The 16,546-nt window shown below is 42.3% G+C and overlaps 1 protein-coding gene across 2 annotated transcripts in view; it reads left to right on the forward strand.

The window, feature by feature from the left end:
- Window positions 1–16,546, forward strand: part of DPP10 (dipeptidyl peptidase like 10) — a 1,755,202-nt gene that overhangs the window by 1,239,014 nt on the left and 499,642 nt on the right. For both annotated transcript variants that reach the window (XM_078683981.1, XM_078683980.1), the window contains exon 9: window positions 4,551–4,705. In XM_078683981.1, coding sequence (XP_078540107.1) covers window positions 4,551–4,705 — 155 coding nt within the window. The remainder of the gene's footprint in view (window positions 1–4,550; window positions 4,706–16,546) is intronic.

Consider the following 16,546-nt stretch of genomic DNA (forward strand, 5'->3'; position numbering starts at 1 on the left):
GCGCCACACCCGTCTCTCCCTGTGGCTAACACTCGCACCCCGACTGGGTCATTGAATCTTCTCCCTCAGCAAATTCCCGATTCTTCTGACTGAGTGCTCGACTAGAACTCTGCTCTCGATTCTCCTTCAGCATACGTTGGGTCAGTGACAGATCTATGACAATCCGGACAGTCTAACTGACTAAGCCTACCTTAGTTATACAATTTCCAGGACAATGTACCAACCCTCAGTGTTGCAAATTCGTATATTCCCTTGATTTGATTGGTCAGAAAGGCGAGGAGAGGTCCTCTCACCATACCAGTGTGACATCATTTCCATTCAGTACCGTGGATCAGGGTTCCCGCCCATAAAATACTTTCCCATGATTTTTTTCCACCCAGCATTATTGTTACAAATTCATATACAAAGTATAACAAATTATTTAGTCTCGTCCTCTTGGCAGGTCATGGGGTCGTTTTCCCAGGTTTATCACAGGCAAGACTGTCATTGGCATTAGTTCAATGCCACTGCTCGAGGACTCTCAGTACTTTAGCTCATGCGCAATGCAGTTTCCAATATGGTGCTATAAGTCACCCTTCAGGGCCAAATACGAGCTAATAATAAAGTCATAGAGAGACACAGTAGAATGCAAAAATAAATGAATGCACTGTATACAACTTATCTCTACTCTATCCCCATTACTGTTTTATAACTATAGCATTAATAGTTAAGCAGAACGAACAAAGTTTAGTTCAAGCAGTAGCAGGTGCATTAGTGTGTGAGACATGAAGCGGCCATCTTCAATACTAGTGCGCAGCTGCAAAGATTTCCCACCAAAAGCAGAACGACGTCACACCATGTAGATGTGGCAGACGCATGCCCAGAAGAGTTCCCGCATTTTCGTTGGCCATATTAAGTCACTCGAGTTACTGTTAGTGAAAGCACATAGAAAAGCTTCACCTAAATACAAAAATGTTGTGTAATGTAATTTTTAATGATACAAAACATGTCTATTAATAAGTTACAGATTATTTTGAGAGGATTAAATCCATGCAAGTTTCTTTACGTATGAAACCTTGCTTCATCACCACCAACCACTTCGCAAAATATATACTGGCCAGACACTGAGATACCTGAGTACTTTGACTCCAATCCGTGTGAATGCCCAGAATCACACAGAAAGGCAGATCACAGATAGAGCACTACCAGGTAATACTAGAAATGTGCTTTACAATGTTAACAATATAACATCAACCAAGTCAACTGTCAGTCGTGCAAAATTGTGTGTGCTTTGCAGTGTTATCAGTCTCTTTTGCCCTGCCACTTATCAGTTTCGTGTTTCATTCTTCCACTCTCAATGGACAGTCTATTTTTCCCTGCAGCCATTCCTCCTTTCCAGTCTAGCTGCAGAACAGCCTTGTCTAGCTGTGTGTCACTGACATCAATGGAACTAATAATTAAACAAATTCTTAGAATTGGCTGCCATGACTGGTTTCTGTTCCGTCTCATTTCAATTCCCTGCATCTGTCCCTATTCTTGTGTTTATCCCACCCCTTAAGCCCTTAAATGTCACTGGGTGTATCCTTTCACCTACTATGTCAGGAAACTATTTTTCTTTGCTTCTGGTTGCTTTCTATTTGAGACTTAGCATTCAATGATGGTGCGTGTCCTGACACTCCCTGTCCCTATGTCTCAGTCTCTCTGTGTTTCTCTCCTCTCTCCCTCTATATGTATACATCTCTTCCTTCTCCCCTGTGACACACAGTTGCTCCTCTGTGTCTCTCCCTACAGACAAACACACTTCCTCCATATCTCTCTCTCTCCCAATTCGTCTGCTCCCTCCACCAACACTGAGCCATGCTGAAATGCTTGGTAAAACTGATTCTGATGTTCTCCTTCAAATTACAGAAACATCAAGTGAGTTGTGCTAAAATTTGCAGATCACTTTAGGAAATTTGTGCCAATGCTGACTCCTTGCAAGGGACTTTTATTTCCAAGAGGAAAATTAATCAGACTTTTAGCCTTGCATTTTCTTTCCCTGTTTAAAGCTGAATGATAGGATAATCATGTATTATATTAACTTGTTGGAAATTTTACGCTACTCTGTTTGATCTGAATTATGTGTCATTGCATGACCAAATAAGGTAAAATGGTTTACTGAATCATCAAATGGTTAAGTATGAAAGATATTATAGCCTACCAAAGCGGGATATACCGGCCATTAAGTGCCTTTAAGAAGGGAGCAGGACTTTACTGATTGTGTAGCCCAGCTACAGCGTTCTATAAGGCTATTGGAGCATTCCATCACTAGAGGGCAAAATGTTCTAACAAATAAAACAAAGGCCTCACAAAGCCTGAGGGGATTGAAATCTCCTTTATTCACAGTAATAGCTGTGGATGGCAACATCGGAATGTTGAAGCTCAGGGCTTCTACGGGCTTCTATGCCATTGTTTTCAATGGAGCATTCCAATGTTCTAATATGAATTCAAAAGAAAAGTGGGTGTCATTGTTATCAAGCTGTAAAAGGAATTCTAGTATTCACAGGTCATTACACAAAATGGATTGCAACATTATGACAGTGCTCATTAGTTAAATCATCTTACTTTTTTAACAACGAGGTAGATAAAAAATATGTATTATTTCATAATTTTCCAAAGAATGAGTCTTTAAAGAAGATAAAAGATGATTTTAGCCATTTTAATGCGCTTTTCATGAATCTGTGTAACATTTGTTCTAAGAGACACGTAATCAGCCCAGTAATACATTCCTGCATTTCATATTTTTCCATGTTGTGTATGATACCAATCATAAAGGTACAATGTGTGCCCCTTATGTCCTTTCTGGAAAAAGAGCAAAAGAGATACACAGAGAAAAAAGGGCAATATATATATAGGGAGAGCTTGCATGCATATTCTGCCGACTTCTTCTTCATGCTCTAGACCACAGCTGCTCATAGTACAGCCTCATAGTACAGCCTGCCTTCCCTGGCAGCCCGCGGACCTTGCAAGCATTGCACCTGTGCTTTTGTAAAAGAAATGTAAAGTGTCCGCAAACACCACCGCCGCAGCGGGCGCAGACTCAGAGACACTCTGCTCTATGGGGGCCGGGCGATTCACAACAAAGCCTCATTAACAAGTAAATGGTCTTTTAAAGACCTGTGAAGTAAGTGTGTGTGCCCGGGAAGCTGGGGTGAGGTGACAGAGGGTGACAGACTGAGGGAGACCGAGGAAGGAAGACAAAGGGAAGAAGACAGGGAGGGAGACATGGAGAGAGACAGAGGGAGAGGGAGACAGAGAGAGAGGGAGACAGGGAGGGAGACAAAAGGAGACAGAGGGAGAGGGAGGGAGAGGGAGGGAGACAGAGGGAGGGAGGCAGAGAGGGAGACAGCGGGTGACAGACAGAGGGAGATAGACAGAGGGAGGAGGGCAACAGAGGGAGGAGGGCAACAGAGGGAGGGAGACAGACAGAGGGAGGGAGACAGATAGAGGGAGACAGAGGGAGGGAGGTCCGGGGGAGACAGAGGGAGGGGGAGGGAGAGGGAGACAGAGAGAGGCAGAGGGAGACAGAGGAAGGGTGTTCAGGGGGAGACCGAGGGAGGAAGAGAAAGACAGACAGAGGGAGACAGAGACAGAGGGAGACAGAGGGAGAGAGAGAGACGGAGACAGAGGAAGGGAGACAGAGGGAGGGAGAGAGAGGGAGGGAGACAGAGACAGACAGAAGGAGACAGAGAGAGAGGGAAACAGAGGGAGAGAGTCAGAGGGAGGGAGACAGAGACAAACAGAGGGAGACAGAGAGAGAGGGAGACAGAGGGAGAGAGAGAGAGAGAGGGAGACAGAGGGAGAGAGACAGAGGGAGGGAGACAGAGGTACAGAGACAGAGGGTGACAGACAAAGGGATACAGAAGGAGACAGACAGAGGGAGGAGAGAGACAGAGGGAGAAAGAGGGAAACAGACAGAGGGAGGAGGGCGAGAGAGGGAGGGAAGCAAAGGGAGGGAGACAGATAGAGGGAGACAGAGGGAGGTAGCCAGACAGAGGGAGATAGAGGGAGGAAGGCAGCGGGAGAGAGAGGGAGGGAGACAGAGGGAGAGAGAGGGAGACAGAGAGAGAGAGAGGGAGACAGACAAAGGGAGTGAGACAGAGGGAGACAGAGAGAGAGAGAGGGAGAGAGGGAGTGAAAGATAGAGAGGGAGCGAGATAGAGATAGAGAGAGGGAGAGAGATAGAGAGAGAGAGGGAGTGAGACAGAGAAAGAGAGAGAGAGAGAGAGAGAGAGAGAGAGAGAGAGAGAGAGAGAAAGATGTGTGTTTTCCGAGTCTGGTGGCTCAGTGGACGAAGGCGTCCGCTGCAGGGGTCTGTGTTCATCCTCATGGTCACAGTTTTTTTGTTGCTCTAGCCCCGCCTCCGCTCCCCACTGACCCCGCCCCCACCGGTGCGGCCCTTGGCCACAAACCACACTGTTAATTTGGCCCCCGAGAAAATTTTTGTGAGTACCCATCTTGTAGACTTATCTACCTATTCTGTTACGCTTTTTCGAATAGTACATTTAATGCTAATATATGTTTGCTTACAGAGGAGCTCTTGCATTCCCATGTTGCCCACTGGTGGTCACCAGATGGAGAAAGACTGGCATTTTTGATGATAAACGACTCCTTAGTGCCAAATATGGTTATTCCACGGTTTACCGGAGGCCTATACCCCAAGGGAAAACATTTTCCATATCCTAAGGTAAGAAAAGCCCATGTTTAATGTTCAGCATTTTTAAAGGCTTTGTACTTAAGAGCATGTTTTTTTTAAACACCATTTAATACGTTTCATAAATATAGTAATGCCCTTTAAAAGGAGAATTGAAAGGCACATATTGGATAAAACTATTTTAGAGAGCGATATGATTCGAGAAGGAAATGAAACATATTTCTGTGTGAAATCAATACGTACCCATTTTGTTTCTGACAAAGAAAAATCAGACGTGCTGAATTTTGTTTTCAGCAGAGTTAAAATAAATGTATTTTTAAAATATTGATAGTTACCATGATACATTTTCTTCTGCTTATGTAGAGTCATATACAGTATATTAATTCTGGCAAAGCATTCGTTTTCTTTGATTCAATGCTGGAGGGCAAGTAGCATTTGACATTGCATACATCAATGTCATTTTTCGCCCGGCAAAACCTCAAAATATATATGTCGTGGCGGCCAGGAAAACACCTAACAGTCATTGAACATCCATCCTCCTGCTGGTTTTCAAGTAAAGGTTAATGTATGGATAGAATTCCTTTGAAGAATGTGTTATCTGTAGGGATACAGATCAAACGGACGAGTTAAACATTAGTGTTTATACAACCTTCTTCTGTTTTTAGCTCCCTAAACTGCACAATAACTTCCATTTACTAGGATAGCAAGAACTTGAATTGCCTTGATTAGTAGTTCCGTTACAAATATGCAGTTTCATGCAACTGTGACTATTTCCATCATATCTTGCTACTGCTTACATTGATTTTCCGTTTAAGGTGCTGGACGTTAACTTTAAACCAAAGTGTCAAATGTTCAACTCTTATAGATATTTGTTGTCATCCTGGGGCTACCTAAGCTAATGATTTATCAGGACATATATCATCAAGTAAATAGGGATCAGGGGCTCCATTAAACCAGCATAAACATGATTGGTTTACAACTTGGCCTCATCAAAACTAGAGCGACATGATTATCTCTGAAACAATCTTCAATTAAAGTTAATTAAATAAAGGGGCATATTACCAACAAATAGCGATATTATCGCTAAGTAGGGTTAGCAGCTATTTTTTTAACGCCGCGCATCACGGGATTTTATCGCTGAGATAACGTGCTATTAGCAATGTTTATCTCAAAAGTGATAAAATTCCCGGCGATAGCGGCAAAATCCGTGAATATAGCTGAGAATACAGCGATATTCATGCATTATCGCTATAAGGGTCTTAGCCATTATATCCACCTCCCATTTGATATAATGGCTAAGAACTGGTCTGAACAGGTGTTAGTTTTTGGAGATATTCGCGCTTAGCGCGAATATTTCCATCGCTACGCCTGTGTTGGTAATAGGCGATAGCGATGTTAGCAACTGCTTTCAGTCGCTAACGGGTTGGGTACGCCCACTTTGTAAGTCATTAGCAGTAAATATCGCTGACATGCAAAGCGGGCCCCAAACCGCTCGCTATCGCCTACAAGCTGTTGCTAACTGCTGTTAGCGACAGCTTGATAATAGGTCGATAGTATTATTGCCGCTTAGCGGCCAAAAACGGCCGCTAAAGCGGCCCCCTTGATAATATGCCCCAAAGTTCTATAGTCTTGCAAATCCGTGATCTAACCAATGGCAGGGCCCACTATCCACTATGGTTCTGCACTTCACCGAAGGGGCTTATTAACAAACTATTTTCTCTAAATATTTCTGTCTTACTCTTGTCTTTGTTGTGAATTATTCCTACGTTTCTAAGGGTGATTGACTACACATTTTATGACAGTAGTCGTATCCTACTCGAGACTTCGGCAATACCTATTTGTGCATTTCCAGGCATAAGGCAGTCATGTGATATCTATGAAAGCTTTGTGAATCAGGCACCAAGAAATGATGGGGCATATTTACCACAAAGTGGCGGAGCGAAGAGTTAGCCTCCTTGGCTTAACACCACGCTTCACCACTTCAAAAACACAGGGCTGCACCATATTTACAACAATTTGGTGCAGCCCTGTGTTTTCCCCTGAGCTGGCGCTAAATTTAGCAGCCTAGCGCTAAAGCTGGCACCCTTGCGCCATAGTGCAAAAGTGTCTGCATTGAGGGGAAGATTGTTTATGTGCAGGAAGGCCCTTCCTGCCCATAAACAATCTTTAAATGGGATTTTATAACGTCTATGTGTGCTGCTTAATGCACCACACATAGAAGTTGCAAAGCGTATTTTTTTTTATTGGTTGTTTATGTTCAGAAAGGGTCACCTTCTTGCACAAAAATAATCAATGGCCTTTTGCTGTTTTTATGTGTGCTGCACAACGCAGCACACATAGAACAGCAAAAATGAGGAGAAATGAAACATTTCTCCTCATTGCGCCTGTTTACGACCAGGTTTTCCCTGGTCTTAATTTTGTTGCTGGCCCATATTTACCCTGCCCTTGTAAATATGGGGAAGTGTCAAAATCAATGGGTGTTGCGGTGGAACGCCCACCGCAACCCTCATTGCCCACCCCTTTCATGCTAAGTATTGCATGAAAGGGGGCCTTAAATACAAGGTAGTGTTAAGCCATGTTATGTGGGTTAATGCTGCCTTGTGAATAAGGCAAAGCCACTATCGCCACTACAACGTCCTGAGAAGTGACGTTATGGTGGCGATAAGGGCTTGTAAATATGCCCTGATGTATACAATTACCAGTTCCTTTCAGCTATGATCACCAATTCTACCATCTGGTGGAGGAGCTAGATTGTCATCGCTAGGTCTTGAATTGCATTGCAGGAAATGTAAGGTTGACAGAAGAACCGACAGACTTCACAATATGTGTGTATTTGCAAAGCTATAACAATGCATATCTGGCGGGGTATCAATGCAGCCAGTTGATTGAATGTATTGCTTTAATTTTATATTGTACGAACAATTAATGAACATATTTCATAGCATTGTACATTCATTTTTTATGTAAGGTTGTACTTAAATTCGCAGATAAATGTATTTTACAACAACTGAAATTAACTTTGAAAGGCAATGAAACAGAAAACCAAATTAAACAGTAACAGCTAAGTGTAAAACAATAGTAAAGGCATTCCCACAAATAATTCATTTTTTTCGAAGATGTGTCTTAAGTGGATTTATTCTAATACTCAGTTTTCCCAAATGTTGAGTTGCCTGGATTTCGAGCTTTATCTACAATTGACTATGTATTTCTCTAGCATCTGTTTTTCCAAACATTTATATATTTGTTTTAAAGATTTATGCCAATATTCAAGTAAAATGAGTTTGAATGCTTGATGGAGAGTGAATGTGTAGGAAATACCATTAAATTTAGCTTTTTGGATTATCCCAGTTTTAGACTTTTGCTGGGAGTGAGTTTGTAAGAAACTGAGGGGCATATTAGCAAGAACCTCGTTAAAATTATCGCAGTTTTAGCGGCAGGAATCTGCCACTAAAACGGCGATAAGGGGCTTCCTAATATGCGTTATAGAATTCCAATAGAAGCCCAGGTTAGATGTCCTGCACATTGCGTGTCAGTTGTCTACAGATGCCTTGGGTCTTGGGCATACACTCCTCCCTCACCACTGCCTTCATGGACTCCTTCCCAGTCGCTTGTGCACCTATGGAACCCAGTTGTGCTGTAGGTAGCTCCCCAAAGCCTTTTTAATATCCTAGCAAAATACCATGTTCCCCCATAGCCTCTGGCATAGTTGTCATGAAGGAGACTGATTACCCCTGCCACTACCTGTGACCAGTAGAGGTGTGTGCTCCAATAAATATCTATTTAGATATTTGGCACTTTGCATTCTGAGGTCAAGTTCCCTCATCACCAATATGCAGTCCAATCTTCGGTGCATTTAGTGCATCCCTGAGTAACATGAGTTCACCACATATCAATGCATCTCCAGCAGTCCCATACCTCTGCTAGTGCAGCCGTCATCCAAGGTTTTGAGTTTCATCTAGGTGGGCATCTTTCCATGTTCTCTTCTAATATGTGATTGATCTTACCACCCCAGATAAGTGGAAAATCTTTATACAGGAGCAGTAGTTACAGTGAGGTCCAATACAAATGTTTGCATCTATGTGGGGCACATAGGTATTCAGGAGTCATAACTCCTTGCCACTTAATAACCCATAAATGTACACAAACTGGTTCTCCACATCCGTGTGTGTATGGTGATGTTGAAAAGGCGTGCCCGGGACCAGCCAGATCATAACTCCTCTTGCATAGGAGTACTTTGTGGACTACATCTGACCCCTACATTTCTTTTTCAATTTATGTACTTCCTCTTAATGTGTAGATGTGCAGCATGGCTATATGGATGCCATGCCTTCAGAGCTATGTTTGCACCACATACTGGTCAATATATGCATTAAGGCCTCAAATGTTCCAGGTGGCTATGTGTAGTGCATCAGTACTTTCACTACCTGGTCCTGATGCATCACAGCACACACTCGGCTTCTGCAAGTACTGTAGTAAACAGGCAGGAGTATAGCCACCTGTATGTTGTGTCCGAGATCTACCTCATCACTCTAGTATGTCTCCCTAAGTATGCATGATCCTCTTGCCCACCCTTTACCTGCCCCTAGCAAAAATCCCCATAAATCCTTAATCGGTGCATTCCCATATTGCCCCTAAACCTTGGGGTATTGTAACAGCTCAATACTTACTATAATTGAAGTTCAACTCAAACAGGAGGTGGTCACATGGCCTCCACATCCAGCCTGCTAAAACTAGCCAGCTGCAGATATCAGGAATTACCCATGTTCCTACAAGCTACTTCCTGGCTTTATGTACACTCCGGTGTCATATGCACCAAGGCGCTCCTAAGTGTTCGGTATCCGATTGCAACCCTGCTCGTCAGTACCACAAAAAATGTATTCTCTCCACAGATTCAATTCAGTATAACTGGCGCCACATATCTGCCTCCCAGCATTTTTGGCAATAAACAGGGCACGGACAGTCGTGCTGCAGCTTAAGAAAGCACATCCTTCACAGACATGGAGCACCAGTGTTCTACATTGCAAAGGGGACTGTGTATCCAAGTCATCTGCACCCACTCTAGCCGGTTCTTCTGGGTAGCCGGTTCCTCTCCCTTGGCACAACCACTGCCCGCCATTTCACTCAATCTGTGGTCCAGAGAGTCTGTTAGCGCCAGTGTACTTCTATGCATGCGTCACCATGCCCCCAATGTCATGTTTCCTCCAATCCATTTGGCCTATTGCTGCCCTTGGGGCCTCTATCTCAACAGGGAGGCAAACAGGTGCCGCTCTTCTGGTGGATACTCTTAAGCCAGTCCCACACCTCCTCTGACCCAGTGAAGAAATGATTATGGCCCTCATGTACAACATGCAGTTTCGCCAGAAACAGTAACATGTAGCAGATATTCAATTGCCTCAGCTTCCGCTTCACAACCAGTAAGGATTTCCACTCCAATTGGACTATTTTGGTAAAGTCAGGGATAATGCAATTAGTTTGTCCATCAAGCTAGATGTCGCCCTGGGTTCTGGCCCACTTTAGAACAGCATCCATGTCTTCATAGTTGAGGACCTTTGCAATCAGTACCCTGAGCGATCTTCCGGATAGGGGGGGAGTCTAGGGGACAGGTCTCAATGGTCTCTCTCAATTACAAATAGGAGTGAGAGTTTATCAGGACTAAGCAGGTGTCTGAGCCAGGTCTCTAGGAATTGTTCTGGTGAAGTTCCTTTGGCACTCTCTGGAAAACTCACAAACCTGAGGTTGCATACCCAAGATCTCGCGTCCGCCTCCTCCCGGGGTGCATCTAGATATTTTGTTTTGTCAGTAAGGGTACAAACCATCTTTGGTAGTTTCTCTAACGCCATGGTGATCCCATTCAAACAAGGGAGTCCCTGAAGCGAATACGGTAGAGAAAGGTCAGGGAAAAAGACAAACTACTCAAAACAGAGATTCTCTACCACAATGGATAACAAACACTAAACGTTGCTAATGTATATACCTAGGGAGCTGGCCTGAGGACAAAGGCATATCACAATAAAGATTTCAGAAACATATCAACATTTTATTAATAATTCATTCAACATGATAGATAATAAACATAATAGGTTCCACGCCACATTCACTCACACATCCACACCAACAGTTTCACACCGGCCAATTCATACTCTTGCATACCAAAACCTCCTGTAAATCAGAAATTCAGACATACTCATGACGACAATACAAAGGATAAATGCAAATGGACCAATTTAAAAAAATGCAAGTTGTAATAATCACAGTCTATGAATGGCCAAATAACTTATCATTTATGTAGCACCAAACATATCCAGGGCCAACCGGTAACATTTCAATACTGGTGATCACCACAAGTACAGATAGTAGATTTGATATTGTATTGGAACTTGTGGTTAACATCAACAGAGGATTTGGCTTATAATGTCAAATGTATATGTGTGGATTTCCTTCAAAGTTGCTGGAGTTAGCTACAGTCTCAGCCAAAGTAGTTATGAGTGTAGACATGCAAATAAGCCACACCCAAAAGTAGCATAGGATTTTGTATGCAGTACAGATTTTTCCAATGTAAGTGTGTTCTGAAGAAATAGCCAATCACATTAAGAATAGAGGGTCACATCGCCAAAGTTAATTCTGTCACCATCTCATGCTTCCATACCCTGATAAGGCTGAGGACGACTTTCTAACAGTTCCCAATCAGCAACCATCATGCATGCCCTGGTCACAAGCAAGCTGGACTACGGGAACACCCACTATGCCAGGATCAACCAGAAATTCACCAGAAGACTGCAGACTGTTTTTGCACCCCCTTTTGTACCGACTGTTTAGAATTTGGCAGCCAGAATAACTCTCAACTTTTCATGCCACACTCACATCAAACCACATCTGAAGGAGCACCCCATTCACTAGCGAGCACAATTCAAACCCCTCACCCATACTTTCAAGACACTACATGACACTTTTCCAGAATACCACAACAATCGCATCTGCTTTCACAAACCGGGCTCCTACTTGCACCAATCCTACATATATGAAAACACCTATCTAGTGGTCAAGCCTTCTCTTACATCTCTTCTAAAGCATGGAATGTCCTGTTGATGCACATAAGAGCCTCCTCCTCCCTTCTTGAATTCTACAAGATGCTGAAGACCTAGCTTTTCAAGTTGTCCTACTAGGCCCTAGGTGCCCCTGGACTCACACCTGTTCAGTGCCATGATAGCCTCCTCATTGATAGCGCATTCTACGAATCAGCAAAACATAACCTAACCACACAGGACAGGAAAATCTCAGAGGGAGCCCAAAAAAAATAACAGACACCAAAGGACCCAGGACCAAAAGACCAGAAACCATCCGACAGGAGCAAAAAGCAGAGGGTGTCAACAGCCAAAAAGGAGCAAAAAGCAATCAGGTACAAAGCCAAAGAGAATTATAGTAGCCCAGTACCAACATGCCACTATGTACATTGGATCAGAAAAGGAGCAGACAAAAAGCAGGAAGATAAAGAGGCCAAATCAGAAAACTACAGGTGCAAAAAAGCGTCAGAGCCTGAACAACTCTTATTACCCAGCAGGATGCACTGATTGGTCTGGCACCATGAATTATCAGGCAGCCAAGTAGACACCACCACAACATCCAATGAAGGACATAAACCAGTTGCCGGCAGATCCATGTTCAGTAAGATGAAAGCCTACCAGTTTATTGGAAAGAAGTACAGGAAAGGACATGAGCCGCTGCAGCCAACACCACATGAACTCAAGGGCACAAAGGAAACAACAAAATAAAAGCCACAAGGGAAACAATCACATAGAACAGGCTGAAAAGTACCCACACCTCTAAACCTTGGAGAAGAAAGACACCCAGACACACCGGTGAAAGACCAGAAGCAAGAAAACCCTCACTTAGAAAGAACAGGTTCTGATCAAGCACAGCTGACCCACAGGATTGAACATCTAAACAGAGCCACAACCACAATGTGACTGAGAAAAAAAAAAGGCTGATCCTGAGGAAGAAACAATGAACATAAGCTCAGAGTGAAAAGAAAAGGGAAACAGCATACAAACGACCACCCATGAAGGACAGAAATCCAAGACAACCAAGCCTTGTGACCTAGGAGTACCAAAAAAGACCAGGGGCAAGTCACTGAAAGCAGACACCAGAACATGGCTGCCAAACACAAGAAAGCCCAGTCAAGGAGATAACCTGCTACAGTTTGGGAAAATGTGCAAACCATGAACAAATAGATGTACAGAATAGGAGAGCAGCATCCCTGCAAATTTCAACTGTAACAAATGCAGGGGACACAGGCCAACAATCCGTAGGGTGTGCAGGCACTGTGCAGTAACTTGAATACTGAAACAGCAGCCTCCTGAGAAATATAAGTTTGAGTGGAGTGAAAGCGAGACCAAGTCCCCCTGAAAGTGGAGCACGAATACCAACGTGAGAGGCTGGATATATGGAGAATCTAAAGGAAGAGCCTCCAAACAAGGTGAGAATGCCAAAGCCACTGTGGCATGTATAACAGTGGATTGTTTGCCATAGACTCAGACAGATGCATTATGGCTAAGGGACATTTAATCCTCACAGGGTTTATGTTAGGCCAAAGCCCAGCAGCAGTCCATCCAGGGCAATCAAACAACCCTAAAAAGAAATGCAATGCACAAAAGTAGCAGCCAAGTGAGCCTAGACCTTAGTAAACAAGCCAGAGAGATGTGTCTAGAAAGACGTCGGGAATAGCCCCAACCCCTAAGTTGCAAGCCAGGAACAGAAGCAGGGAGATACAATCGAAACAGCTGACAAGAACCCTAATCTGCCATTTGAAAGCCCAGGTAGGGGAGGAATGGCTGAATATAGTGACAATAGGCGCCATGCTCCAAAGAGCAGTGAGGCAGACCAGCCCACAACAACCAGGCCTAAATTATTCATTATTGGTAAATTACTTTTTTTAATACCAAACATAGGAAATCATAGGGGCAGAACCCCAAGGAAAGAAAAGTTTCAGAGGGACACAGTTAGGCAGCTCCAAATGTACAATGACATTTTACAGCATGGGCAAAATGAGCGATTGCACAGGGACCCCACCTTCCAAAAGACTACCTGGGAAAGTAATTTTTTTCTCTATTTGACCTCTGAATATCCTATTTCTCTATCTAAACCTCTTTCTCTCTATGCCTACCTCAAGCTTTGACTGTCTTTCTACTCTGTGTCATTTAAGGATTTTTGGGGTCACGGTCAAGACATATTCCAACTTTTTTGGGTGATTGTTAAAGTTTAGCACATAATTTAGCGCTTGTTTGGCATTATGCAGTCTAAAACTAGCAGGAAATGGGTAGTAACATTCGATTTTGTTCTGTACAGGGGCCCAAAACATGTCTTTCAGGGCCCTCCAAATCCTTAAAACTGCACTAAGTGTACACTTTAAAAATGGTCCCAACTATTTTTATAAAATAGAATGTTAACCTTGGGGAAAAGGACATTTGCATTTTTTCTGCTATTATCCTCTAATCCTACATGTTTATTTTCCTAACACGTCCTCTTAGAGATGTCTCTGCAGCTTATTAAGATAACCTATGAAGACTGTTGATCTTTTGGTATTTTTTTTCAAGTACAAGATCAGAATGCCTTAAAGAGTTCATTCTCCCCGTCAAGACGTTGTCTTTTCTGCATTGACAGCTGCCTACAATCTCTTCCGCTTGAGGGAGTGCTCAATTTGGACTTTTGCAGATTTTTCTTCACACCAGTGTGGTTTAGGATGACAGGCGGTGTTTGATGGTGTGGAGTGTGATGGCGAGCCATCTGCAGTTGTTCTTTGATGGTCCCTCCGCTGAAAGGAGGGAGGCTATTCATATTCCTTCATGTGGAGAAAATAATTATACTGGACGAACAGCCGAGCCGTTGTGGCAGCTTGGCTCACAGGTTTCACTATTGCTTGAAGTGAAACTTCTAAAGCCCTAGGAATTCTTTTACATGTTTTAATGTATTTTATACAATATTAATAAGGTCATGATTTATGTGACAAAATATACAATAAATGATTATTCGGAATGAATGCAGGACCCTGTTGGCTGATAAGGGGTTTCAATCAATTACATATTTACTTTTGTTACAAGATCAATCACTTGACAAGATGTGAAAGTAAAGAAAAGGCAGCTTGTTAATGCAGACATTGATTGAAGGTCCTTCGTTTGAAGGAATTTACCCTGAAGTGTGAACTACTGATTCCTTATGTCTATGATTCCTCCATGAGCTTACTTACATTTCAAATGTTCCCTTAAAAAGATTCATGTATTGTTTGTAACACTGGAGCCATTTGTAGACATATATAGACATTCCGATTTTGACTTTAAAAGCTTAACTGGCAATAGATTTTAAAGACCCCAGTCATAATTTTACAAAACTAAAAATAATTGAACAAATAAACTTTCCATACACTTTAACTTTATTCAGTGAAGTGTACAACATGATCCTTTCATTATGTATCATTTTTGTCAACTACAAAATAACCAGCATGGGTTTTTGTTACCTCTAATTCAATTCTCCCATTCAATCAAAATGGATAAAAACATACCTCCCCTGTAAAATGTGAGTACATGCCATGGTGCCAAATCTGACAACCTTTGGATCTCATACACCAAACCAAAATTCGACATTACACGTCACTAGAATTAACACCATTCTCCCACCTGTGCACTAGTGACGTCACATCTACCCACCTGACTATCTACAAATTGCTTAGGGGCCTCGATAAGAGGTAGGGAAACTACATAAGTGCTACAATATTATGCAGAACTAAGTTAGTTTTAGATGGTGTAGGTTGATAGCACTATTCCTGAAATTATGATTCACCTTCGTAAGACGTGCAGACAGACACCAAAACGGAGCAGAGTGCTGCAGAGAAAGACACAGGACATTCTTTAAAAGGATGGCTGGTAGTAAAACAAAATACACTATGGAAAATCTAATGAATTAAAAGTTCTCCGGAATTAAAAAAACAATATCTATAAACAGAGGGAACTGGTTTTTTCTTAGAAAAGCAAAACAATATGAGTGGCAAAGAGAAATAGCAGGGTAGGGTATACTAAATGTTTTGTTTTTCTGAACATGAGAGATCTCAGCTATTTAGCAAGATGTTAGATGGTCACGGTGGTCTGAAGAAGATGTGCAATAACGCAGAGGAATAAATGCATAGAGTGGCAGCCAGACACTAAGTGGTATTATTATGTCCTCCGATAATTCAGATGATAGAACTAAGGGTTATTTTTCATGGGCTCAGTACCACACTCTTGCCACTTCAACAATACCATTACCACAGTTTGTGATTGATATAAAAGGCTTTAGGAAATCCATCTAAAATGTGAGCACTGAATAAAAACCCTTTGTAGTTATGGAAGAATGCAGTTGTTAAGGGTCTGTTACATTTGCATCAATTCCATTTCTGTAATTGCATTATGTTTAGGAAAAATCAAGCGAATTCTGTGAAATGCAAATATGGCATTTAGCACTATATTTTGGATGCAAAGGCTCATTTTGTCCAAATAATATTCACAAAAACACAAGTGCCACAAACAACACACATGTTTGGTTCATTTGCCTTTTTTCCAATCCCTCCTGATACGATTTGTACCCAAATGAATTTGAAATTACAGAGCATGCCATAAGTGCATAATTGAAGTGGTTTTGCATAACAAGTGTAACATGAAATACTGGGAGTTATGATCAATTACACCGGCATACCAGAAAAGTGAGTCAATTTAAAAGAAACTGAATGATTTGATGCACTAGAGCTCTAACACTTCAGTATGTGCTAGCAGGAATTGTATTATTCCTGTAGAATCAGCAAAATATAACAAACATTAAAACCTTGGAAATAAATAGTGAATAGAATGGTGC

This window comes from Lissotriton helveticus, chromosome 3_1 (genome assembly GCF_964261635.1).
Source record: "Lissotriton helveticus chromosome 3_1, aLisHel1.1, whole genome shotgun sequence".
Lineage (NCBI taxonomy): Eukaryota > Metazoa > Chordata > Amphibia > Caudata > Salamandridae > Lissotriton > Lissotriton helveticus.